The following is a 24,982-nucleotide window of genomic DNA, read 5'->3' on the forward strand; positions in this document are numbered from 1 at the left end:
CAGACAGACAGGTAGTCACAGACAGACAGACAGGTAGTCACAGACAGACAGACAGGTAGTCACAGAGAGACAAACAGGTAGTCACAAGGAGACAGACAGGTAGTCACAGGGAGACAGACAGACAGACAGACAGACAGGTAGTCACAGAGAGACAGACAGGTAGTCACAGAGAGACAAACAGGTAGTCACAGGGAGACAGACAGACAGACAGACAGGTAGTCACAGAGAGACAGACAGGTAGTCACAGAGAGACAAACAGGTAGTCACCGAGAGACAGACAGGTAGTCACAGACAGACAGACAGGTAGTCACAGACAGACAGACAGGTAGTCACAGACAGACAGACAGGTAGTCACAGACAGACAGACAGGTAGTCACAGAGAGACAAACAGGTAGTCACAGGCAGACAGACAGACAGGTAGTCACAGAGAGAGAGAGACAGACAGGTACTTACAGGTACTTTAGACACTCTAAGGAACTCCAGCAGAGCCTCCAGTGAGCCCAGAGTAGAGGCCTGGACATAAACACCTTTCTCCTCCAGCTTGATGGCATTCAGGGTCTGCTTCAGCTCCTTCACTAGCTCATCCTGCACACACACACACACACACACACACACACACACACACAATTATTACATAATCGTCTAATCGCAATTATTTGAGATAATTGCAATTATTTGAGATAATTGCAATTATTTTAGCATAATCGTCAATTGTTTCCATGTTGAAAAACAGTTCAAACATTTTCAAAAAGTAGTGGAAATAGCAGATCTACAAGCTCACAACGCATCGCATCGCGATGCGTTGTGAGCTTGTAGATCTGCTATTACCACAATGAATGTTTCGTTTTTTAAGTATAAATGCCAGTCATTTCTTTGTATATCATATGCTCCCGGTGTTCAATGACAAAAACACAATTAAATCGTTAATCGCAATTATTTGTGCAGCAATTAACACATTGACTCGATCGTAGATCGTAGATCTACGCGAACCTATTTAAAGCCGCCACGTGCCAATCGCGTAGATCTACGCGAACCGGTGTTGTTGTTTTTTTTCTCGAAATGAACAAAAAGTGCACTTTCTGAAATTTTTTATCCACTTCCGTTTCCGGTAGCACCACCGGAAACGGAATTATTCGGGTTCCGTTGTTTTCGATCGTATCCGCTTCCTGTCTGGGATCCTGTCTAAAATATTCTCGGTTGTTGTTTTTCTCCTCGCTGATCACTGTTTAGCGTTCACCGCTGTATCTTCAAGATGGCGGATGGGATTTCGAAACGGCTTTCGCTGGCCGTTTCACACAGATCCCCTGTGTGTTTAGAACCAAATGAACGCGCACTTTTAACTTATTTAGCAAGGTCTGTGGCGACATGAAAAAAACAAAAAACAACAGTAAAACGCTGGCACTGGTGAGTACATTATGATATTAACCTCTGGCATGGAATGTGTTAATGGTCACGTAACAGTTCTTAATCGTGACAGCCAAGGACATAAATACACGCACTCTCTCTCTCACAGGCACACCGTTGTGTGATTGTGTGTATGTGTGATTGTGTGTATGTGTGTATGTGTGTATGTGTGTATGTGTGTCTCTCGTACCCTGAGCACGGGGACCTCGTCCTCTCTGTGTGCCACCAGCAGGGGGAGCCCTGCCAGAGTCTTCTCCAAGTCTTTGCCCAGAATCTTCACTCCCTGAGCCGTGTTCACCTCCTTGTGCTTCTCATACTGGTTCTGTTAACATGAACACACATCCTTATTACCCTTATGCACCTCCTTATGCTTCTCATACTGGTTCTGTTAACATGAACACACATTCTTATTACCCTTATGCACCTCCTTATGCTTCTCACACTGGTTCTGTTAACATGAATACACATCTTTATTACCCTTATGCACCTCCTTATGCTTCTCATACTGGTTCTGTTAACATGAACACACATCCTTATTACCCTTATGCACCTCCTTATGCTTCTCATACTGGTTCTGTTAACATGAACACACATCCTTATTACCCTTATGCACCTCCTTATGCTTCTCATACTGGTTCTGTTAACATGAACACACATCCTTATTACCCTTATGCACTTTTCCATGTCAAGGACCCCAAAATGATATGTATTTGGCTGCCGACGCCCATCTCAAAATGTGTTGTTCCAGGGACTCCCAGAAGCACAGATTGGAGTTAAAAATGTTCGCTTTAAAACATAGCCTATATATTCAACGATTTGCACACATTTTCCACGATTTCCCCCAAAATAGCAGATCTACAAGCTCATAGCTATGAGCTTGTAGATCTGCTATTTTTGAATAGCCAAAGACATCTTAAAATGACACAGATGTGTTCCTGGTCTTAATGGGTTAACTTGAACACGGTGAACATGGTGTATCCCAGCCGAGCCGGGACACACCACGGAAGATTTGAACCCGTTGCCTCTACAGAGGTGGCCAGGAAACCGCACCGCTCGGACAGTTGTGGAATCGAGCTGCTGCTGCCAGGGCTCACCACTGTCTCCTTATGCAGGAAGTTAGAGATTCTAGCTCAGAAACATGTTCCATGGTTAAGATCAGCAACTAGAGCCTGACAGATGCCTTATTTTTCAGAGGAGAGGAGACGTGCATAGGGGAGAGGAGAGGAGAGGAAAGGAGAGGAGAAGAGGGCAGTGAGGAGGAGAAGGAGGAGGAGTCACCTTGACCCGGAGCTCCTTCAAAGGAGGCGGTAGGAGGAGTCCTCTGATCTGCGAGATGATTGGTCCCTCTACTCCAGGAACGATGATGGTGTCTCCTTCCTTCAGAGAACCGTTGATCAGAATCACGTCGATGGTGGTTCCCATGCCAGGTAACGCTTTGACCTGCACGCACACGCACACGCACACGCACACACACACACACACACACACACACACACACACACACACACACACACATATTAATTTCTTTACTTGAACTTTCGATTAAAGACATGCATCGTGTCCAAATCCATAAATATCAAGGTACAATGCGAGATCATGATCACAATGTTGGATATTTAGGCTAAACACAAGCAGCCTATCAAAACACTTACAGATGTACAGTTACAGTAAGTGTCAGCGTCCTTTCCATATGAAATGACTTCCATCGATGGAAGGAACAGAACATTATTTAGCTAATACATTGTTTTGCTTTTTTGCCTTTTTTTTAAGCGAGTCCGACACTTTGTAGTCATCACACACACGTCTTTTTTTCACCCTACATTTTTTAGTAGCCAGTCATTTTGTAGCCCTTTTTCTCAACAAGAAGCTCAACAAAGCTGGATGCACCACGGTGGATTTGAACCCACAACCTCCGTGGCGGTGGGCAGGGACTTTACCACTGCACCACCCGAGCGCCTACCACACACACATCTTATGCACAGGAGCAGCGGCCAAAATATCAAGGCAATTGTTTCACAATTATATCCATATTTAAATATTTTACGAACGTCAAATTTCGAAAATAGACACACAGTTCATCACAATGATAGTGGTTCCTTCCTAGTGGTGTCAGGTAAAACTTTCACACACACACACACACACACACACACACACACACACACACACACACACACACACACACACACACACACACACACACACACACACACACACACACACACACACACACACACACACACACACACACACACACACACACACACACACACACACACACAGAGCAGTGACCTACCTCCATGACCTGAGCTCGGAGCTCGTCGCAGTGAGCCAGCCTCTTGGCCAGCAGGGTCTGTGTGAGCTCCACCAGCAGGGCGATCAGGTTGCCCATGCCGTCCCCGCTGTGGGCAGAGGTGGGCACCAGAGACACAAAGGTCCTGGGGTCCTTGTTCTCATGGAACAGCGCAGCGTTCAGACCCTGAACATTAATAAAACATAACATTTATCATCAAAACACATAAGAGGCCCTCAGTTGTGGAACTTGATGCATTACTAAGGTCACCACTTTCCTTCCTTGCCAATCTTTAGGAAACATTTAATATATGGAACCCCCAAAAGGACCCCTGGTCCTGTGAGAAGCACTGCTGTAGTGTGTGAGCTTGTATACCTGCTGGGCGAACTCCAAGATGACGGCCTTGGTTCTCTCGTCAAACTCGTCTTTGGTGTTCTTCTTCTGTTTCTTCAGGGTGGTGACCACGTCCGTCTCTGGACTCTTCTTCCAGTCGTACAGACGGTCAATCTGACATGGAAATAAAATACATTTTATTTATGTGAACTGAATGACATGGAAATAAACTTTATTTATATGAGCTCTTCTTCCAGTCGTACAGACGATCAATCTTACATGAAATAAACTTTATTTATATGAACTTTTCTTCCAGTCGTACAGACGGTCAATCTTACATGAAACAAACTTTACTTATAAGAACTCTTCTTCCATGCTAATTAGTTGGGCCGAGCCGAGCCTCAGGCTCCTTAAAAAGAATAAATCTATCGCCCCTCAAAAATACATTTTCCGAAAGGTAAGGCCGACGTAAATGGCAGTGGATGCGTTGGATGCAGCTCAAAGTTAACTTTACTCAGGTATCTCATTCGTGTTTGTGTCACCTTGTTCAGAGCCACGATGAAGGGACACTTCTTCTCCTTCAGCAGGTTGATGGACTCCAGAGTCTGAGGCTCCAGGCCGTGCATGATGTCAACCACCAGGATGGCAATGTCACACAGAGAGCTGCCTCTGTTACGCAGGTTACTGTGACACACACACACACACACACACACACACACACACACACACACACACACACACACACACACACACACACACACACACACACACACACACACACACACACACACACACACACACACACACACGTTTGTGATGATCATAATCTATCTTTAAATGCACGTAATCTCTGCAAGTGTGTGTCCCCAGCATATCACGAAAACCGTTTAAACCGATCAAACCTGCCGTCGCAGTACTCATATCCGAGTAGTGTTGATCTTGACAGCACATTCTGATTCAGTTTTAGTCATATTTTAGTCATTCTGAAATGTTTTACTGTTTGTCTAATTTTAGTCGACTGAATATCATAAGATTATAGTCGACTAAATCTACAGTTGATTTAGTCGACTATAATGTATTGTGGCGGTGCCTTGATGGCGTCGTAATGGCTGATTTTACACTTGGTTGCGCTCTGAAAATAGCAGATCTACAAGCTCACAACGCATCGTGCTGCGAGCCTGCGACGCGTCGTGAGCTTGTAGATCTGCTATTTTCAGAGTGCAACACCTGAGCGCAACCAAACATAAAATGACTTGTCTTTTAGTTCTACTGGATCTCTTCTCCACTAGATCCCTCACTAACATTTTAGTCTAGTTTTTATTTGTTGAAGAAATCGTCAATATATTTAGTCTTAGTCATCATAAATTAGTTTTTATTTTGTTTTCGTCAGTTGAAAAAGGTAGTCGACGAACATTTTTCGTCATAGTTTAAGTCGACGAAATCAACACTGCGTCCGAGACAGATTATGTCAAAGCATGTTGGAGAGGTTGATGTTAAGACAGGACACAGAGCCAGGGATCAAACCGGGAGGGCCGCTTTACCGGCAGTGACTGCCCAGTGGGATTGAGAGAGAGACACACACACATACACACATACACACACACACACTTACCTAAAGGACTCGTGGCCAGGTGTATCGATAATGAGCATTCCAGGAATCTTAATGGTGTCTTTGTCAAACTGTAGAGAAACAACAACAACTCTCAACATCACTGATGTCTGTATGACAAAACTATAGTGTGTAGAGAAATAGAGATGTCCCGATACCTGGATCTGAAATGTGTCCTGATACTCCTTATATGGAATGGGTGAGTACGCCAGTCTATGCACTGGCAGGTAAATAAAACTGTGTGGGTGTGTGTGTGTGTGTGTGTATATATATATGTGTGTGTGTGTGTGTGTACGTACGTTCTTAACCATCTTCCCCTGCTCTATGATGGCGTCTAGAGGAACGTTGGTGGCTCCGATCTGCTGAGTGATCCCTCCTGCCTCTCCGTCCTGTACGTTAGTGTGACGCAGCTACACACACACACACACACACGATAAGAAGAAGTTAATAGCAGACAGAGAACAATATAACACAGTTGACTTATAAAGTGCTTTTCTAAGTGCTCAAAAAGGTTGTCCATAGGAGAAAGCAAATAAAAGAAAAAATACTGTAAAGTAAATAATATGTAAACATGTGAGTTCTAACAGGCCTTTCTGAATGACATTGTGAGAAGATACAAGAACTTTATTGTCATACGAACAGTACATTCAAACTAAGTGTTTTCACTGCACAGTGACATGTTTACTTTGTCTTCCACTATGCACACCTATATATGAGTTAATCACCAAAAGGGATGGAGCTCGAAAACCGGGTCCATTATATACCCGGGCATGAATGTATCGAGACCCGGGTTTCGATAAGCTTTGGGCTTGTCGAGCCTGTTATCGAGTGCAGCGGCCCATGACGTCATGTCTAAACTATCAAAACAAGAGGCGATCAAGAAATAAATCTGGCACAAACATGTCGGTCTAAAAGTGTATTGATAGCTGCAAGTTGTGCCAAACAGCGCTGCCCGGGGAAACAAGGAAGAGGAATTTTATTGGCTCACTACATCACTATTTTAAGGGGACTGTAAGCGTTAATTTGGTTCCATTTGTACACTATCACTTTTAACACATTGAATGCCAATCGCGTAGATCTATGCGAACCTATTTAAAGCCGCAGCGTGCCAGTCGCGTAGATCTACGCGAACCGCCGATTCGCGTTGAATTTTTTGATCCATTTCCGGTTCCGGTTTGATGACCGGAAACAGAATTATTTGGGATCCGGTTGTGACGATCACGTCGGCTCCCATTCTAAAGCGCAGACTGAAACTCAATTCTCTTCCTGTAGTTTTTTCTCCTCGCATATCACTGTTTAACGTAATCCGCTCTAACTACAATCATGGAGATCCGTTTGACATGCGGTTTTCACTGGGAGATACAGTGACATGTCGCGGATGTAAACAGACCGTGTACGGCTCAATCTTAAGGATTTTAACAAGATCTATGGCGACATGAAAAAAACAAAAAAACAACAATAACACGTTGGCACTGGTGAGTACATTATGAGATTAACCTCTGGCGGTCAATGTGTTAATGATAGGCAAACATATTTTTAACTTTTGTCATCTTCATTTAATTTTAGATAGTGGTCAGCCACAAACTCACTGTCACAACTGGCCAATAAAAAAAGATACCGGTTCTGTTCAGAATTTTTCGTCTTACGTCTTTTTTCTTAACACATTGACTGTCAGAATTATTTCATATTTTTTTAGCCAGTGCCAGAGTTTTTCATTGTAAAAAAAAAAGTACTCAGGAGCCGAAATACAGACTTTTTAAGTTTTAAGTTAACAAGGAAGTGGATAGGAGTCTAGATCTTCAACTAATCATATCTCCTTGGTCTTTGGGTGAAATTGGAAAAAAAAAACATAAAAAAAAAAAAAAAAGGCTCGATAAGGTGCTCATTATCAATAAAAATTTACGAGCTCCATCCCTAATCACCAATGAGCTAAAAGAGAGTAAAAGGAGCAGAGCAGCAGCACAATATGCACAATAATACAAAAGTTAAAAAAACGGAACATTAATGAGCAATTCTGTAATGATCATGATCATGATCAGAGAAAGTCTGGTCTCTGATTGGCTATTGGGTGTGGGTTAAAAGTATGTGCCTCTCTAACAGTGCCTCTCCTAGTCAAGATTGAAGAAGAGATTCATTGCTCATGATATAAGCTTCAGGGCTTTCTGAACATAAAGGCTTTTCCTATATTGTGTACAGCTCGCCGCTGTCTGTCTAGCTTGTGTGTGTGTGTGTGTGTGTGTGTGTGTGTGTGTGTGTGTGTGTGTGTGTGTGTGTGTGTGTGTGTGTGTGTGTGTGTGTGTGTGTGTGTGTGTGTGTGTGTGTGTGTGTTGAGAGAGAGAGAGAGTGGTACCTTGTCTAGGATCTTGGTCTTGCCAGTGTCTACGTGACCCAGCACACACACCACCGGAGACCTCAGCTTGTCCAGGTTGATGTTACGGATGTTCTCTGCACGCCGTTTCTGACACACACACACACACACACACACACACACACACACACACACACACACGCGCGCACACACACACACACAGTGAATATCACAGTATTTCCAATAGACACAGAAACCTCCTAGTCAACGGTTGTAACTTGAAAGTAGTTACATTTCCATCCAAACATTTACAGCTTTAAAATAAAGAATCATCTAAAGTGAATGTGAATGTCAACTCAATGTGTCAACAGATGAGACATCCACTGTGTCAAACATCCACTGTGTCAAACATCCACTGTGTCAAACATCCACTGTGTCAAACATCCACTGTGTCAAACATCCACTGTGTCAAACATCCACTGTGTCAAACATCTACTGTGTCAAACATCTACTGTGTCAAACATCCACTGTGTCAAACATCTGACGTAGTTTGCCACTGTGTCAAATCTTTTGTTAGACAAGTGGGAAGGAGATCAAAACAAGAGAACAACAAAAAGCCAAACAAGTTATCTACATATTTACACTAGTACAGAGGTCTTCAACAGGGGGTCCGCGACCCCTAGGGGGTCCGCGGAGGTACTGCAGGGGGTCCGCGAAATTGTTGTTTGATTAAACAATATTTTTGTTTGAAAAAAAAAAGTTCTCTTTTCATTTTTTTCCCCCAAAATGGCAAATTGTCTTTAAACATAACATGAATCCATAGCAAACACATAAATGGAGGCACAATGCACAATAACATGGTATGTTTATACATATTTTGTAGAGAATTTTTATTTTGCACACCTACTGGGGCAGGTGCGTATAGGAGCAGGCAATATAAAACACAATTGTATACATAAATATACAATATATGTGGTAGCCCCCCCTACCCTACGAGGTAGGGGGTCCCTGCTCCATCTCCCCATCAGTTTGGGGGTCCCTGGCCTGAAAAGGTTGAAGACCCCTGCACTAGTACCTGAGATAAACAATATGACGAAGGTGCCTGAGCATAGCAGCAATGTATACTGTGCATGATATACTTATGGTTAAGGTGCTTAGAGAAAAAAGAAAAGCACAATAAAAGACAAAAAAAAGTCAGTGTGTTATACATGGGATTAAGGTGCAAAAAGTCAGTACGTGTCGAGCGCATAGTCCACATAAGGTGGACTGATCCTGGTATAATGGTTAATAGTCTGTGGTTAATTAGACTGATCCTGGTATAATGGTTAATAGTCTGTGGTTATTACCTCTATCCGTCGTTTGGCTCTGTCGTACATCTTCTCCTCTTTGGTCCGTCCATCGTCTGAGTCACTGCCGCTGCTCTCCTCCTCGCTCTCCTTCCCTCCTTTCCTCTTCTCCTGCTGTCCTCCTCCTCTCTTCTCCACCTTCTTCTGCTCCTCCTCCTCCTCGCTCTCCTCCTCACCGTCATCGTCGTCCTCGTCTTCCTCCTCGTCCTCCTCCTCGTCCTCCTCGTCTTCCTCCTCGCTGGCGTTGTCGGGGGCGACGGAGGACTTGGGCGGAGCCGAGGGCGTCTCCTTCACCTCGATGTGGACCTTCTTTAACTCTGAGAGAGAGACATAGAGACACATGGAGAGAGAGAGAGAGAGAGAGAGAGACATAGAGAGACATGGAGTGATAGAGGGAGAGAGAGAGAGAGAGAGAGATAGAGACAGACATAGAGACATGGAGTGATAGAGGGAGAGAGAGAGAGATAGAGACAGACATAGAGACAAATAGAGGGAAAGAAAGAGAGGATTAGCGCTGCCCGATTCTTGCATGCTCACTTAACACATTGAGTGCCAGTTTTTTTTTAAAACAGGGTACTCACAGTGCCTGGATTTTTAACCATTTTTGAACCTTTTTCAAGTAGTCACAAAACATTTTCAGTGATCACCGTCCTCACGGTGATCCCCTCATTACACACACAGGGGTCTCGTACAATCGGGGGGAAAAAATTAAAAACATTAGGTAATCCGTTCCATAGTTGCAGCCAGTTGAAAATAGTCGAAAATAGTCAAAAATACATAATAAAAAGAAAATGCCGAGATACAGGCTTTTGAAGTCATAAGTTAACCAGGAAGTGGATTGGAGTCTAAATCTTCGAAAAATTATATCTCCTGGTGCTGTGAAGGAAAAAAATTGAAAAAAAAAAAAAAATAATAATATTATTTTTTCTCAAAAACGGTCCGGACCGTTTTTGGCACTCAATGTGTTAAGCCCCTCCAAATGATCCAGAATGCCTAGGGTTGCCAACACCCAGAGATTGAAATAAGGGACACATCCTGGGCGCGCGGCTGACATTTTTTGGGGGGGGGGTCAAACCCCCAAAACCCCCGAAATGCATAGAAAACTATGCATTATTATACCTATAACACAATACAAACACATTGGTCTTACACCTGCATTAGGCTACTGTATCACACTTACTGTAACAAGTTCTATTCAGACCATAATAAAGGAAATTAAATGCAAGTTTCAGCCATAGACCAGATAATGTATTGTGTATGTATGTATGTATGTATGTATGTATGTATGTATGTATGTATGTATGTATGTATGTATGTATGTATGTATGTATGTATGTATGTATGTATGTATGTATGTATGTATATGTGTGTGTGTGTGTGTGTGTGTGTGTGTGTGTTTTGCATTTTGACTCGGCAGTTGTTTGTTTGCTAAATGTAAAAAAAAAAGCTAATTATAAAGTTATGCTTTGGGAAATGGCATGAATAATGTTAAGTAGGATATACATGATTTGAACCACCAAAATGTACACTTCAACTTATTGTTTATGCCATAATGACATCCACAGGTTTTATAGCAATTGTTCAAATGAGGCCTTAAATGTGAAATGTTCTACCAGCATGTTCAAATGGGATACAGGATAGGTGGGCACTAGGGACATCTGGGCACCTCGATGCACAATTGGCTATTTTGTCCAAAATGTTAAAAAGAAACAACAACAGATGAACTGCCTGGCGCACGCACAGAAAAATATATATTTTACTATGCATCTTCCCTTTACCCGGGACAAGTGGATGTGCCTCTTTAAGTGAAAACACGGGGCGTCCCGGCTAACACGGGACTGTTGGCAGCCCTAAGGATGCAGCAGCACACCTGCTCTCTAAGGTCTCACCTTTCTCATCATCGGTGACGATGGCCTCCCAGTCGTCCACCTCCGTATCTGGTTTGACAACTAGACAGAGACACAGAGAGACAGACAGGCAGACAGACAGACAGGCAAAGGGAGAGGAGAGAGATACAGACAGAGACACAGAGGGACAGACAGGCAGAGAGACAGGCAGACAAAGGGAGAGGAGAGAGATACAGACAGAGACACAGAGGGACAGACAGGAGGAGAGACAGACAGGCAGACAAAGGGAGAGGAGAGAGACACAGACAGAGACAAATATTAATAATTATAAGTAATATATAATATACTAAGTATCCATGAACATGAAAATCCTTCTTCCATCGTGTCTCACCTGGTTCTTCTGGTGGGGTTACCGTCTCTGTCTCCATGGCAACTGGCTCTGGAGTCTCAGAGACTGGCGGGGATGTCACCTCTGAGGTTTCTGATGAGAGTAAGAGTAAAGTAGTGTTAGCGTTAGCATTAGCATTAGTGTTAGCGTGAGAGGAGAGGAGAGGAGAGGAGAGGAAGAGAGCTTTAAAATGTTGCTCAAGAATTTGAGCAACATTTGGTTCAAATTAAAACTGCCAGAGATGGGGGGGGGGGGGGCTTTATTAACACATTGACTGCCAATCGCGTAGATCTACGCGAACCTATTTAACACATTGAGTGCCAATCGCGTAGATCTACGCGAACCTATTTAAAGCCGCCACGTGCCAATCGCGTAGATCTACGCGAACCGCCGGTTCGCATTGATTTCACCAAAAGTGCACTTTCGAAAATTTTTGATCTACTTCCGTTTCCGGTTTGACCACCGGAAACGGAATTATTTGGGATCCGGTTTTGCCGATCCCGTCGGCCCTCGTTCTAATGACGAAACTGAAACTCCATTTTCTCCTTGTAGTTTTTTCTCCTCGCATATCACTGTTTAACGTAAACCGTTCTAACTACAACATGGATGCCCCGTTTGACACGTGGTCTTCACTGGTAGAAGCAGTGAGATGTCCGCGATGTTTACAAACAGTGCACAGCTCAATCTTAAGGATTTTAACAAGGTCTATGGCGACGTGAAAAAAACTAAAAAACAACAATAACACGTTGGCACTGGTGAGTACATTATGAGATTAACGTCTGGCATGGAATGTGTTAAACGCGAAGTGTATTTTATTTTATTTTAATTTTTTTAAGTTCACATTGCACTTTTTTTCACTTTCGATACGACACATTTCATTGTAGCACCACCGGAAACGGAATTATCCGGGATCCGGTTTTGACGATCCCATCGGCCTCCATTCTAAAGCGGACACTAAAACGCCATTTTCTCGCTTGTAGTTTTTCTCGTCGCTGATCGCTGTTTAACATAAACCGTTGTAACTACAAGAAGGCGGCTGGGTTTTTGACGGGGATTTCACTGGGCGACGCAGTCGGATCGCCGCTGTGTTTACAAACAGTTTTATGCTAGATCTAAAAAGGGAGTTAACGAGGTCTGTGGCGACGTGAATAAAACAAAAAAACAACAATAAAACGCTGGCACTGGTGAGTACATTATGAGATTAAACTCTGGCGTGGAATGTGTTAAGTAATAACAAAATAATGACATGACCGTGGTGGTCATTGTGTCAAATAAGTGTCAATGTGGGGGTCCTTGACATGGAAAGGTTTGAGAACCACTGTCTCAGAGCATCCACCACTGTCACTCATCAAGTCTAAATCAGTAGAGCCTAGATCTGACAGCCCACTCGCCAACTGGCTAGATCATGTCACTTAGAGCCAATTAACTCTTACCCTGCCAGAGTTTTTTTTTAGAGTAGTCTGTAGCCTCTGCCAGGGTTTTGAACGATTTTGTTACCTTTTCAAGTAGCCACAACATTTTTTCCTCCAGTATGATTGATCCCCTGATGGTTGCTAAATACTGAGGAGATTCAGGTGTGGTTTTCACAAATGTCAACGAGGTCATTGTGACCTCGTTGACATGTGTTGTTTGATGTTTGAAAATAGCTCAAAACCAGTAGTTTTAAACCAAAAAACAATGTGAATTGTTTGTCCGTTTTAATTTTAACATTGAAGTGAATGGAGCAGCAAATCTTTGGAAATTGTTATCTCCTTATTCGTTTGGAATATCGAAAAATGTTCAATACTAAATAATTAGAAAATCTTTTTAGATTTTTTTTTTTTTTTTTGTAAAGGTTTTTTTTTTTTTTTTTACGTTTATAAACGTCTTTGGCAGGCAACAGCTAATTTCTCAAAGACGTTTATAAACGTCTTTGGCAGTTATAGAGTTAAAGGAGAATTCCGCCCAAGGTGTTTCGCACCTTTTATATATTATGATATCCTAGGACGAATGGTAGAGTAGAAACAATTCATAACTCCATCCCGAGTCGACCACAGCTAAAAACCTGAGCCTACGGGACTTACGCTAGATTACAAGTTTGTTTGTTTTGTTGGTGAGATCTAACGTTGTTATGGACAGAAAACCCTCCACAGTGTTTACGATGGACACGCCTCTCCAGAAGCCTCGCAAGACCAGGTTTCACCCGTGACGTCATCCACGTCACTTTGTAAATACTACGGCGGCCTATTTGGGACAAAAAACACTGTGGAGGGTTTTCTGTCCATAAGAACGTTAGAGCTCAACCAACAAAAAGAAGCTGTTAAAATACGGGATCTAGCATAAGTCCCATAGGATCAGGTTTTTAGCTGTGGTCGACTCGGGATGGAGTTATGATTTTTCCTACTCTACCACTCCTCCCAGGATATCATAATATCATATTAAAGGTAAAAAAAAACGTTGGGCGGAATTCTCCTTTAACCATTGCAAGAGGAGCTTTAAAATGTTGCTCAAGAATCAATGCACGGCACTAGACTACTGCCACTAAAACTACCAGAGCGGGGGGGGGGGGGGGGGTTAAGTAATGATGAAATGATGACATGACCGTGGTGGTCATTGTGTACCTTCAGGCGTGGGTGTGGCGGCGGTCACCTTCTTCTTCCTCTTGTCTCCGTAGACTGGCTTCTTCTTTGGCAGAGAGTCCCTGGATGGCACTTCAATACCTGAGCAGGGAGGGCTATGGTTAGGATCGTATGAGTTCCCATTACAACTGTCTCCGCTCAATAACTGAGCCCACACAGTTGTATAACAGTTGTATCGCAGATAAGCTTGTAGATCTGCTATTTTTGGAAATAATCGTGAAAATTTGAGCAAATCTTTGAATAGATATAATGTTTAAAGCGAACATTTGTAACTCAAATATATATTTTCAAAGATTTTCACAAATTGTAAAAAAAAAAAAAAAAAAAAGGTCTTTAAATAGCAGATCTACAAGCTCATAGAGGGGCACTCTGTTTTTATATTGTGGTATTGATACTTTTACTTAAGTAAAATATCCGAGTACTTCTTCCACCACTGTTGGATACAACTAAAGGTCATACCCTGGGCTTGCAGTATTTTAAGGGTAGCCTCAGCTCTGGCCTTGGCCTCTTTCTGGGCCTTGGTGAGGAGTTTCCCTTCTTTCTTCAGTCTCTCCTTCCTCTCCTTCTCCTTCTGTTTCTTCTTCTCTTTCCTCTCCTGCTCCACACGCTCCTGAGATGGGGGGAGGGGTCCAAGAGGTCATAAACAACACAGATACACCCCCCACAGAACAGAGAGGTGTGTGTGTGTGTGTGTGTGTGTGTGTGTGTGTGTGTGTGTGTGTGTGTGTGTGTCTCTCTACCTGCTCCACTCTCTGTTGTTCCAGTTCCTCTAATCTCTGCTGTCTCTCCTCTTCCTCTCTCTTGGCTCGCTCCTCATCCTGCAAACACAAACAAAAACACAAACAAAAACATCATACACATGGATTAAAGCTAAATACAATACTATTTTTGTGTGACATAGAATGGCAAAGTAAGGCATTATGAGGCGAAGTGGGCGGGGGGGACGATGTTGATCTGAAAAGATGGATTTTATCTTTCTTTTGGACGATGTCGCCCGGCGATCGTCCGGAGACTCGCCCGCTGTTAAAACGTACTGTTAGGCTACTGGGAAAGTGTCTGAATGTGTTCACGACAACGCAGCCAACGTTGTGGCTGCTAATCGCCCCGAACGGGTGAACTGCCACTCAGTTCCGTGTTTTTTCCGTGTAACCTTAACGGTTAATGATTAATTAATCGGTAAGGCCTAACGGCAACCGGTAAATAAAATGTCTCCATTTGGCCTTACCTAATACATGCATGGAATAATATGCAGGTATGGAATAGTACAGAACAGAAGAGTAGACAATTCATCAATGTGGATGATGGCCACATCCTTATCTTTATAGTTAACAATGCCTTTTGTTCCTCAACTAGTGAATGAAGCGCCGGGATGTGCAAACCTACATTAATGAATGGAATCCTGACCTGCAGGTTTCAAGCAGTGTGTGTGTGTGTGTGTGTGTGTGTGTGTGTGTGTGTGTGTGTGTGTGTGTGTGTGTGTGTGTGTGTGTGTGTGTGTGGCCACATATGGAGGAGGACTATACGTCACGGGAGAAGGAAAAAAACGTGTACACGAAGTCTCCCGCGAGGAGACATGAAACTCAGCCGAGCCGACACTTTATGTACCCTTTATGTACCCTTTATGTACACTTTATGTACCCTTTATGTACACTGGGTAAAAGCCGATCCAAGTGGAGTGGAGAGCCCACTCAGAACATAGAGTTCTCCATGTCCCATGATGCATCACCTCTTTCATCTGGGCCAGGGCTTCCTGCATGGCCTTCACTGTGGCTTTACTGAGACCTTTCTTCTTCTCCTTCTCCGGCTCCTTCTCCCCTTTCTTCTTCTTCTTGTCCTTCTTCTTCTTGTCTCCCTCCGCCTCCTCTGGAGGACCGACCGCAACACAACATGATGACACACACACACACACACACACAGAGACACACACACACACACACACACACAGACAGACAGACAGACAGACAGACAGGTTATTATCGTTGATTCTTTAACTAAAGCTAAATAAATATATATATAAAATATAAAAAGTAAATATTACAATAAAAACCCAAACTCACAGTAAAACTAATACAAGCTTGTAGATCTGCTATTTTTGAAAAAGTGAGATTTTTTTGGGGCAAATCTTTGAATATAGTATAATTTAATAATAGGTTTTTTGAAAAAACGTATGTTACTATATCAGTGGAGCTCAAACCTTTTCATGTCAAGAACCCCCACAATTATATGTGTTTGGCCGCGGACCCCCATCTCAAAATATTATGTTCCAGGGACCCCCAGAAGCAAAGGTTTGAGTTAAAAATGTTGGCTTTAAAAGAATAAATATAATCAAATTCTCATTTTTATTTTTCAAAAAATAGCCAAAGTATAAAATGAATGGGTTAATAGAACTAATCGATTATTAAAAAAAAAGGTTCAGAGGCCCCGCCCACCTTCTCCCATTGGCTCTGCTGCTTCCTGTTCGTCCGCCATGGGAACAGCGGCGGCCTCGTCAGCAGGAGCAGCAGGAGGAGGAGTAGGCTCCGTCTTCTTCACCTCCTCCTTCTTCAGCTCCTCTTTCTTCACCTCCTCCTTCTTCAGCTCCTCCTTCTTCAGCTCCTCCTTCTTCACCTCCTCCTTCTTCACCTCCTCCTTCTTCACCTCCTCCTTCTTCACCTCCTTCTCCTTGTCATCCCTCTGTTTCTTCTTCAGCCGGTCCTCCTCCTTCTTCTTCTTGTCTCTCTCCTTCTTCTCTGCTTTCTTCTGGGCGGCCGTCTTCATCTTGAAGGCTCCCTCCTGCAGCATGACATGTTAGTCCATGATTAGAGCTGCAAATATTAGATAAATATATATATATATATATATTTCTTTGGGTGGTGTAGCCGCCCCTATAAGTGGGGTTGGGACACCTCATTAGTATTAGTTTCCTGCACCGTGATTGGCCCACTTTCCTGTACTGTGATTGGCTGACTCTATTGGCTGACTCTATTCAGCACTGTGATTGGCTAGCGAGACACATGATGACATTAATAACCTATAAATAAGATTATGGTTATTATTATCATGTTATAGATTATTTTCAATAAATGTATTTCTTTTTTGAAGAAATACATACAAGTGAAATGTACGTTTTTTTTTAAGTGAGCTTCCATCACTGTGATGACCACAACGCCCACTTCACACTGGGTGTGATTTTTTTCTCTTCTTTTGGTAGATTTCTTTTCATCATATCTCTAATTGCACAGAGCAGCAGCCATATTGTGGTTGCTTATCAGAATATTGAGAAGCCTTTGTTATAAGTCAGCATTATTTTACAAAAAATGACTTTCTTGTTGGTTTTCTGCAATTGTTGACGTTGGCAAATATAACCTTCCAGCTGACAGTGACATCTCTCCCATTAGTTTTTATTATCAATCAAATATAATGGAAGTAAATTAATCGCAATGCATCGCAAATCACGATATAATCGAATCGTAGCCCTCTGAATCTGATGGTCAGGTACCTAGCGATGTCCTCTTTATGTACGGTACAATGGCTACATGAAGAGGACACTTGGATTGCATCTTTTGCAACATAGTAGCTGTCCATCTAGGCCCATGGGGACGTATTTGCAGTGGTGGAAAAAGTACTCAAATTCTTTACTTAAGTAAAAGTACCAATACTGTAATATAAAAATACTGTTACAAGTAAAAGTCCAGAATAAAAAAAATACTTGAGTATAAGTACAAAAGTATTGGCATCAAAATGTACTTAAAGTACCAAAAGTAAAAGTACTAAATATTTGAAAATAGCAGATCTACAAGCCCACAACGCGTCGCGATGCGACGCGTTGTGAGCTTGTAGATCGGCTATTTTCAAATAGCCTATGTATAAAATAGGGCTAAAGTGGTTAATGTGTGTTTTATAATATCATAGTTTATATCTGAAAAGTAACTAGTAACTAAAGTTTTCAAGTAATTGTAGTGGAGTAAAAGTACAATATTTGCCTCTGACATGTAGTGGAGTAGAAGTAAAAGTATTGGAAATTGGAAATACTCAAGTAAAGTACAAATACCTCAAAATTGTACTTAAGTACAGTACTTAAGTAAATGTACTTAATTACTTTCCACCACTGCGTATTTGTGCCAAAAGAGAAAGTGTATCAGACAGTTTTCTTTTTCACCCCTATGCTTTGTTGAAATGGTTAAATAATGTGTTAGATAATAGTGTTAGATAATGACCTCCTCTTCGTCGTCCTCATCGCTCTCGGCGGCCGCCTTCGACTTCTTCTTCTTCTTGTCTTTAACGGAGGACTCCTCCTCATCGGAGTCCTCCTCCCTCGGCGCCGGCGGTGCCGCTACGGCGGGTTTCCTGACCTCTACTTCCTCCTCCTCCTGCTCGCCTTCGTCTGAGGAGGCCACCGCCCGCCCCTTTCCCTTCTTGGGCCCGCCCCCTTTGGCCTTCTGATGAGGATGAGACCCCGCCTCCTCCTCAGAGTCAGAGCCACGAGGAGCAGGAGGAGGAGCCTGGGAGAGGAGAGGAGAGGAGAGGAGAGGAGGAGACAGAGAAATGACATTAAGTCAAATTACCATTAAACATGGATGGCATATTAATCCTTTAAGGCCGGGAACGCATCTGTGTCAGAGTGCCGCCCTATGAGCTTGTAGATCTGCTATTTATTTATTTTTATCGTGAAAATGTGTGCAAATCTTTAGTTTGAATATATATCTACTTTTTTTAAAGCGAAAAAAAATGTACTCAAATCTTCTGGGGATTTTACAAATGTTTTTTTATTTTTATTTTTTTGATGTTGCTATATTAGCAATGGTTTTCAAACTTTATTCATGTCAAAGACCCCCAAAATAATACGTACGCATTTGTCTTCGGACCCCCTCCCATCTAAAAATATTTTGTTCCAGGGACCCCCAGAAGCAAAGATTTGAGTTAAAAATGTATATAAAAGATTTGCACAAAATGTTCACGATTTTTCCAAAAATAGCAGATCTACAAGCTCATAGCGCGGCACTCGGTCCAATACAATCCTTATACAATCCTTTATAACATGGGTTCCAGCCACCAGACATGTACCGCCGGTCCGCGAGAAGGCGGCCGGGAAGTCCAAGTTTTCCCAGCCGGGAACCTATGACTTTGAGTCACACGCATTGTGAGCTTGTAGATCTGCTATTTTCAAATGGCCGAAATGTATTTAGGGCTTAAGTGGTTAATGTATGTTTTGTAGGCCTGACCTCTATTAGTCGAATAGTCGACTAATTAGTCGAGGGGTGTCTGAGTCGACTGCCTATCTCTTAGTCGAATTATACAAACTAGACCATACCCGGTGAGGTGCGCAGGCATAAGTAGTTGCAAACGTGGGGTTATTGCACGTCCTGTTGCGCGTCCCGTCCCGTAGGCCCCCCCCCCTCCTCTCGCGTGTCCCGTTGCGGCCCCCCCACCGGAGCCGTCCCCCGTCGCCCACACACACACACACACACACACACACACACACACACACACACACACACACACACACACACACACACACACACACACACACACACACACACACACACACACACACACACACACACACACACACACACACACACACACACACACACACACACACACACACACACACACGCGGCCAGAGCTGTCCCCCGTCGCGAACACACATACGCGGCCGTCGCACGAACACAAATAATGTACATTTTGACACGTGCCTCCCCAACGTGCGTGTCCGTGCATACACTGCCGCGGAGGCGAGTGTTCTGTGTGTGCAACAGTGTAACGCTGTGGGGCTGTAGATGCGACGCATGCGCAGTTTGATTGGCCAGCGTAAGCATGGCTACATTCTTTGACATAAAAATGCGAATAAACAGCAGAGATTTAGTGATATTGAAAAACGGGCTTCGCAGTCACATGCACATGGTAATGGTCAATGGCTGTGCGCAATTTGAGATCAATAGCTCCAGGCACTGAGGAGAACCGGGCAGAAACATTTTTGGACTCAGAGGTTTGGGCTCACAGGTTTGGGCTCCACAAACAGGTGACGTGCATCACCGTTCCAATGACCAAAACTCCACTTCGGGATTACTCACACCCGGCATGGCAGACCCGTGAACAGGGTGCACTGGTGTACACTCTGTAATAGAATGAAAATGTAAAAAGATAGACCAAATCGCAGGAGATGAAGTTAGCAGTTTATTTGTATAAAAGGAAGGTAAGAATTAAATAGTGAAAGACAGTGGCAACATCGTCAGGTCCACAGATTGTCATGGCAGGGCCCGCGGAATGGGAGAAAAGGAGAAGGCAGGAGTCAAGCACACAATGTGCCATATATGTTAAATATGTGTTATGTACTGTAATACAGCATATAATATTATGATATAATAATGTATTATTATAAGTAATAATATATAATAATATAATATATAACATCATTAATACAATATTTATCATAGTATAAGATATAATATACATAATAATACATATTATTGTAATGTCTAATATTATGATATCTAACAGTTTATTGAAATAATAATTGTAATATGTAATTTATTTATATATAATAACATATATAAATAGCCATAGCCTATAATAGCCATATTCATATGTATATTATTTATATAGATCCACCGTCTTTCTCTCGTGTAATACTATATAACATGTATATATGGAATATTATGTAAATATCCATATAATATCCATATTCAGATGTATATTATTTATGTAGATCCACCGTCTCTCTCCCTGTCGTTTTTTCATAAACCTGGCTGCTTGTTTCGCGCGCACAATCTGGCAACACAGAAAGCAGTCGGTCGCGTCGCGAACCCCCCCCCCCCCCCCACACACACACACACACACACACACACACACACCGCTCGCGAGCCAAAATCTGTGTCTGTCTGTCTCTCTCTCTCTCTCTCTGTTTCTCTTTCGCTTCCCGTGTCTCTGCCAGTGTTGCCATGTCCTGTTATTGTAAGCGAATTGTAAGCGACTTTCAGCGAGCAGGAACGGAGGAAAATGCCTGTCTTAGAGGCTTTGTTTAGACGCTGGTGTGGGTAAAAATGTTTTGTTTGGCACGAAAATGACGGACATATCAGCGTGAGTGTGGTGGGAATACGGACTTTGCCGCGGTGACTGCGACGACGTAATGTGTAAGTACTCTTCGACATTTTTGGCTAACGCTAAACGGCGCTAAACGGTCTCCCCTTCCCCACACGTTAATGTGTGGGGAATTTACACACACACACACACACACACACACACACACACACACACACACACACACACACACGTAACTTTGGGGAAGCACGTTCTGTGAGTGCAACATTGTAATGCTGTGGGGCTGTAGATGCGACGCATGCGCAGTTTGATCTCCCAAGACACACAGTTTAGCGCGAGAGTTAGTGCGCGCACACACACACAGTTTAGCGCGAGTCGTGTAGTGCGCGCACACGCACACGCACACACATCGTGTCGCCACACACACACACAGTTTAGCACACACACAGTTTAGCGCGAGAGTTAGTGCGCGCACACGCACACACACACACACACACACAGTTTAGCGCGAGTGGTGTAGTGCGCGCACACGCACACACAGAGCCGGCTGGATTGGATGCGACGCATGCGCAGTTTGATCTCCCAAGACACCAAGACCCCAAGACGGACCGACAGAGGTTACTAGAATTATATGTAAAGAAGAAAGAAGATAAAAGAAAAATATAATTTTTTCTTCTTTTTTTGTAATTATTCGACTGAGAGATTGGCCTTGTTTGTTATATTAATGAACTAATAGTTTGCCAAAAATAGGATATACATCAATGATTTATTGGGAGAAACCAATAGTATATGTTAAATCAGACACTAAGCACCCCTACTAGTGATGTGCGGGTCGGGTTTTCTCATGACCCGCCCCGCCACGGAACCCAACCCGCCTCAACCCGCCCCGCGAACCCATATATAAATCTATGGCTCAACCCGCCCCGCTAACCCATATATAAATCTATGGCTCAACCCGCCCCGCGACCCGCGGTGGGGAAAAAAAGATAATCATCATCATAATAGCTCAGATTTATATAGCGTTCTTTTAAGGACCCAAAGCTTTAAATGTCTACAGTAGCACAACATTGTCATGGGCTAAATAAACAAGCATGTTGTTCAAAATAGTTTCTTCTTTTTTTTTTGCGCGTGTGAGAGCGGCTGACCCGCTCCCCCGCAGCCCGCATAATTGCCTCTGAAATTCTGACTCGACCACGCGGGTTGACCCGCGGGTTACGGGTCGGCCCGCTCATCACTAACCCCTACAGCCCAAATGGAATGATCCTCTATTGCATAACATATTTTTTGCATGATTTGACTGAGATATTGTCAGTGGAATCAGACTGATTCCACTGCCAATCTCAGTCGAATCATGCATGTTTTTTTGGGTGTTGCATTAGTCGACTGCCAGTCGACTATTGGCAATTAGTCGCCAATCAGATTCGACTATACAAATCCTTAGTCGGGGACAGGCCTGATGTTTTGTAATACTAATCTAAATCTACAACGTAACTAGTAACTAAAGTTTTCAAATAATTGTAGTGGAGTAAAAGTACAATATTTGCCTCTGAAATGTAGTGGAGTAGAAGTAAAAGTACTGAAAATTTGAAGTTTTCCAGTGAAGTAAAAATACCTCACAATTGTACTTAAGTACAGTACTTGGGTAAATGTACTTAGTTCCTTTACAGCACCGTGTTACTTCCGTGTTGCATAACAGTGACATCACTGTCGAATCCTTGGTATCTTTATCGTAGCTTCTATCGTAGTTTCAACGTGTGTTCATCATGATCAGTGGTTTCAAAAACCTGTGGCCTATTTTGTCACGATCGCACTAATGACACACTAAACAGGATTATTATGTCATGTCAACATTCAAGTACAGCTATCAGAAGATGTAACTCAGGTAAAGTAATGTGTCACTCTGCAAGTTTAACTCATGTTTTCCACCTGTACAAAGTCATCTCTGATGCAGACATAACCTTTTTTAATCATCCTTTCCTTGTTGATATAACGCCATTTACAGTAGGTCAATGATATAACATTATGCAGTAATATAATAATATATACATAGCAGGCAGTCATTTACTGCCAGGCAACTTCTGTGTTTCGGTACGATTGACTGTTGTGTTGTGTGTTCAGACAGGCAGACAGACAGACAGGCAGACAGACCTTGTGTTGTACAGACAGACAGGCAGACAGACCTTGTGTTGTACAGACGGTGTGTTCTTCTCCCCGTCAGCCTGACTCTCATCTTCATCACCCTCCTCATCCTCCTGGCTGACGCCTTTCTTCCCCTTCCTGGTCTTCTTCTTCTCTGGTCTGGTCGGCTCCGCCGCCAGAGGCACTTCTTCTGTGGTGTCCTTCTGCACGCACACACACGCACACGCACACGCACACACACACACAGTGTTTTTTTTTTTTTTTTTCACTTAAATTTTATTAAGTTTTCAAAAACACAAACATATAAAACAAAAAGACAAACAAACAATAGACATCACACATGTTGCCAAACATCATCTTATATAATAATAAAATAAAATAGAAGGAGGGTACAGGTGCTGTTCAATGTTATTAAATGATAGTACATGAAAACTGAAAAAAAAAGTTGTTCAAAAGGTTTTAACTCGTTCAATTCTTACAAACATTTTCATTCATATCATCTCACACATAGTACCTTCTCCCTCGATCGTCAGAAAGAAATAACCATATATACACATATATGAACATATATATATTTAAGAAGTCATGCGTTGTGTATATACAGTATATGAGTATGTATGTCATGGGTTAAGTATTGTATCAAGACCAAAAACATATTTATTTGAAATAACTATCCTATTCCCTAGACCTCTTGTCGCTCATAATCAATCCATTTCCCCCATTTGTTCTCAAATATCTCTTTCTTCATCCTCAAGTTAGCAGTCATCCTCTCCATGTCATAAATCTCAGAGACTACCTGAAGCCAATCTTTCGCAGATGGAGATTCCGTCTGTAGCCATTTACGAGTAATGGCTTTTTTCCCTGCAGCCATGAATATTTTCATAAGATATCTGTCACTTCCTGAGATTTCCTCTGGTAAGTCTCCCAGGTACAGCAATAGACAGGACTTTAATATTTGTATACCTAGAATCTCCTGTATTTTCTCCAAGACATCATTCCAGTATGTGTGAATTCCCGAACAACCCCAGAAAATATGATAATGATTTGCTTCCTCCTCATCACAGTTCCTCCAGCATACCTGGGGTGTTTTCATCTGTCTCGATTTAAGTTTTGGAGTGATGAAAAAACGAGTAATGTTTTTCCAACAGAATTCCCGCCAGGTGCCAGAGCTTGTTGTTGTGTATTGTGTTTTGCAAATATTTATCCATTGTTCAACTGTGATTGGTGTGTTAAGTTCTATTTCCCATTTTTTCCTGATGTAATCTGTTGTATGTTTTCTGGAATCCGAAATACTTTGATATAGTTTTGATACAATTTTCTTTGTTCCTTTCGTATATACCTGAGCAATCAGTTGAATACGTTTGTTCGGATTTGTTTGTGAATCACAGATCTGGACTTCCTGGATAAAATAGTGACGTAACTGCAGATATCTAAAGAAATCTGTCTTTTCCAAATTATATGTATCTTTCAGGGCCTGAAAGCTCTGTAACATGTTTTTTTCCATTATTTTATAATATGATGTAATCCCCTTGTAAGACCAACATTTGAACCTCTGATCTAACCTCCCTGGCTTAAATGCTGTATCATAAGCCACCCATCTTAGTGTTTTTGATTGTCTTTCTATTTTCAACTGTTTGATAATATTGAACCAAGTCTGTAATGTGAAAGATGTAATTGGAT

At 42.5% G+C, this 24,982-nt stretch overlaps 1 protein-coding gene across 5 annotated transcripts in view; it reads right to left on the reverse strand.

The window, feature by feature from the left end:
- Positions 1-24,982, reverse strand: part of eif5b (eukaryotic translation initiation factor 5B) — a 49,329-nt gene that overhangs the window by 9,920 nt on the left and 14,427 nt on the right. The window contains exons 4-23 of one of the 5 annotated variants that reach the window (XM_080422605.1): positions 23,344-23,505; positions 18,340-18,624; positions 16,781-16,915; positions 16,573-16,720; positions 15,870-16,006; positions 14,884-14,961; positions 14,603-14,753; positions 14,126-14,224; positions 11,529-11,618; positions 11,180-11,239; positions 9,291-9,607; positions 7,987-8,094; positions 5,936-6,046; positions 5,640-5,707; positions 4,570-4,711; positions 4,070-4,201; positions 3,698-3,880; positions 2,683-2,844; positions 1,595-1,726; positions 454-585 (exon numbers count right to left, since the gene is read on the reverse strand). In XM_080422605.1, coding sequence (XP_080278731.1) covers positions 454-585; positions 1,595-1,726; positions 2,683-2,844; positions 3,698-3,880; positions 4,070-4,201; positions 4,570-4,711; positions 5,640-5,707; positions 5,936-6,046; positions 7,987-8,094; positions 9,291-9,607; positions 11,180-11,239; positions 11,529-11,618; positions 14,126-14,224; positions 14,603-14,753; positions 14,884-14,961; positions 15,870-16,006; positions 16,573-16,720; positions 16,781-16,915; positions 18,340-18,624; positions 23,344-23,505 — 2,832 coding nt within the window. Of the gene's footprint in view, positions 1-453; positions 586-1,594; positions 1,727-1,891; positions 1,916-2,682; positions 2,845-3,697; positions 3,881-4,069; positions 4,202-4,569; positions 4,712-5,639; positions 5,708-5,935; positions 6,047-7,986; positions 8,095-9,290; positions 9,608-11,179; positions 11,240-11,528; positions 11,619-14,125; positions 14,225-14,602; positions 14,754-14,883; positions 14,962-15,869; positions 16,007-16,572; positions 16,916-18,339; positions 18,625-23,343; positions 23,506-24,982 lie in introns of all 5 variants that reach the window. The other 4 variants (XM_080422604.1, XM_080422603.1, XM_080422602.1 and 1 more) reach the window with 4 other exon arrangements.

Source organism: Gymnoscopelus braueri, assembly GCF_963280865.1.
Source record: "Gymnoscopelus braueri genome assembly, chromosome: 24".
Classification (NCBI taxonomy): domain Eukaryota; kingdom Metazoa; phylum Chordata; class Actinopteri; order Myctophiformes; family Myctophidae; genus Gymnoscopelus; species Gymnoscopelus braueri.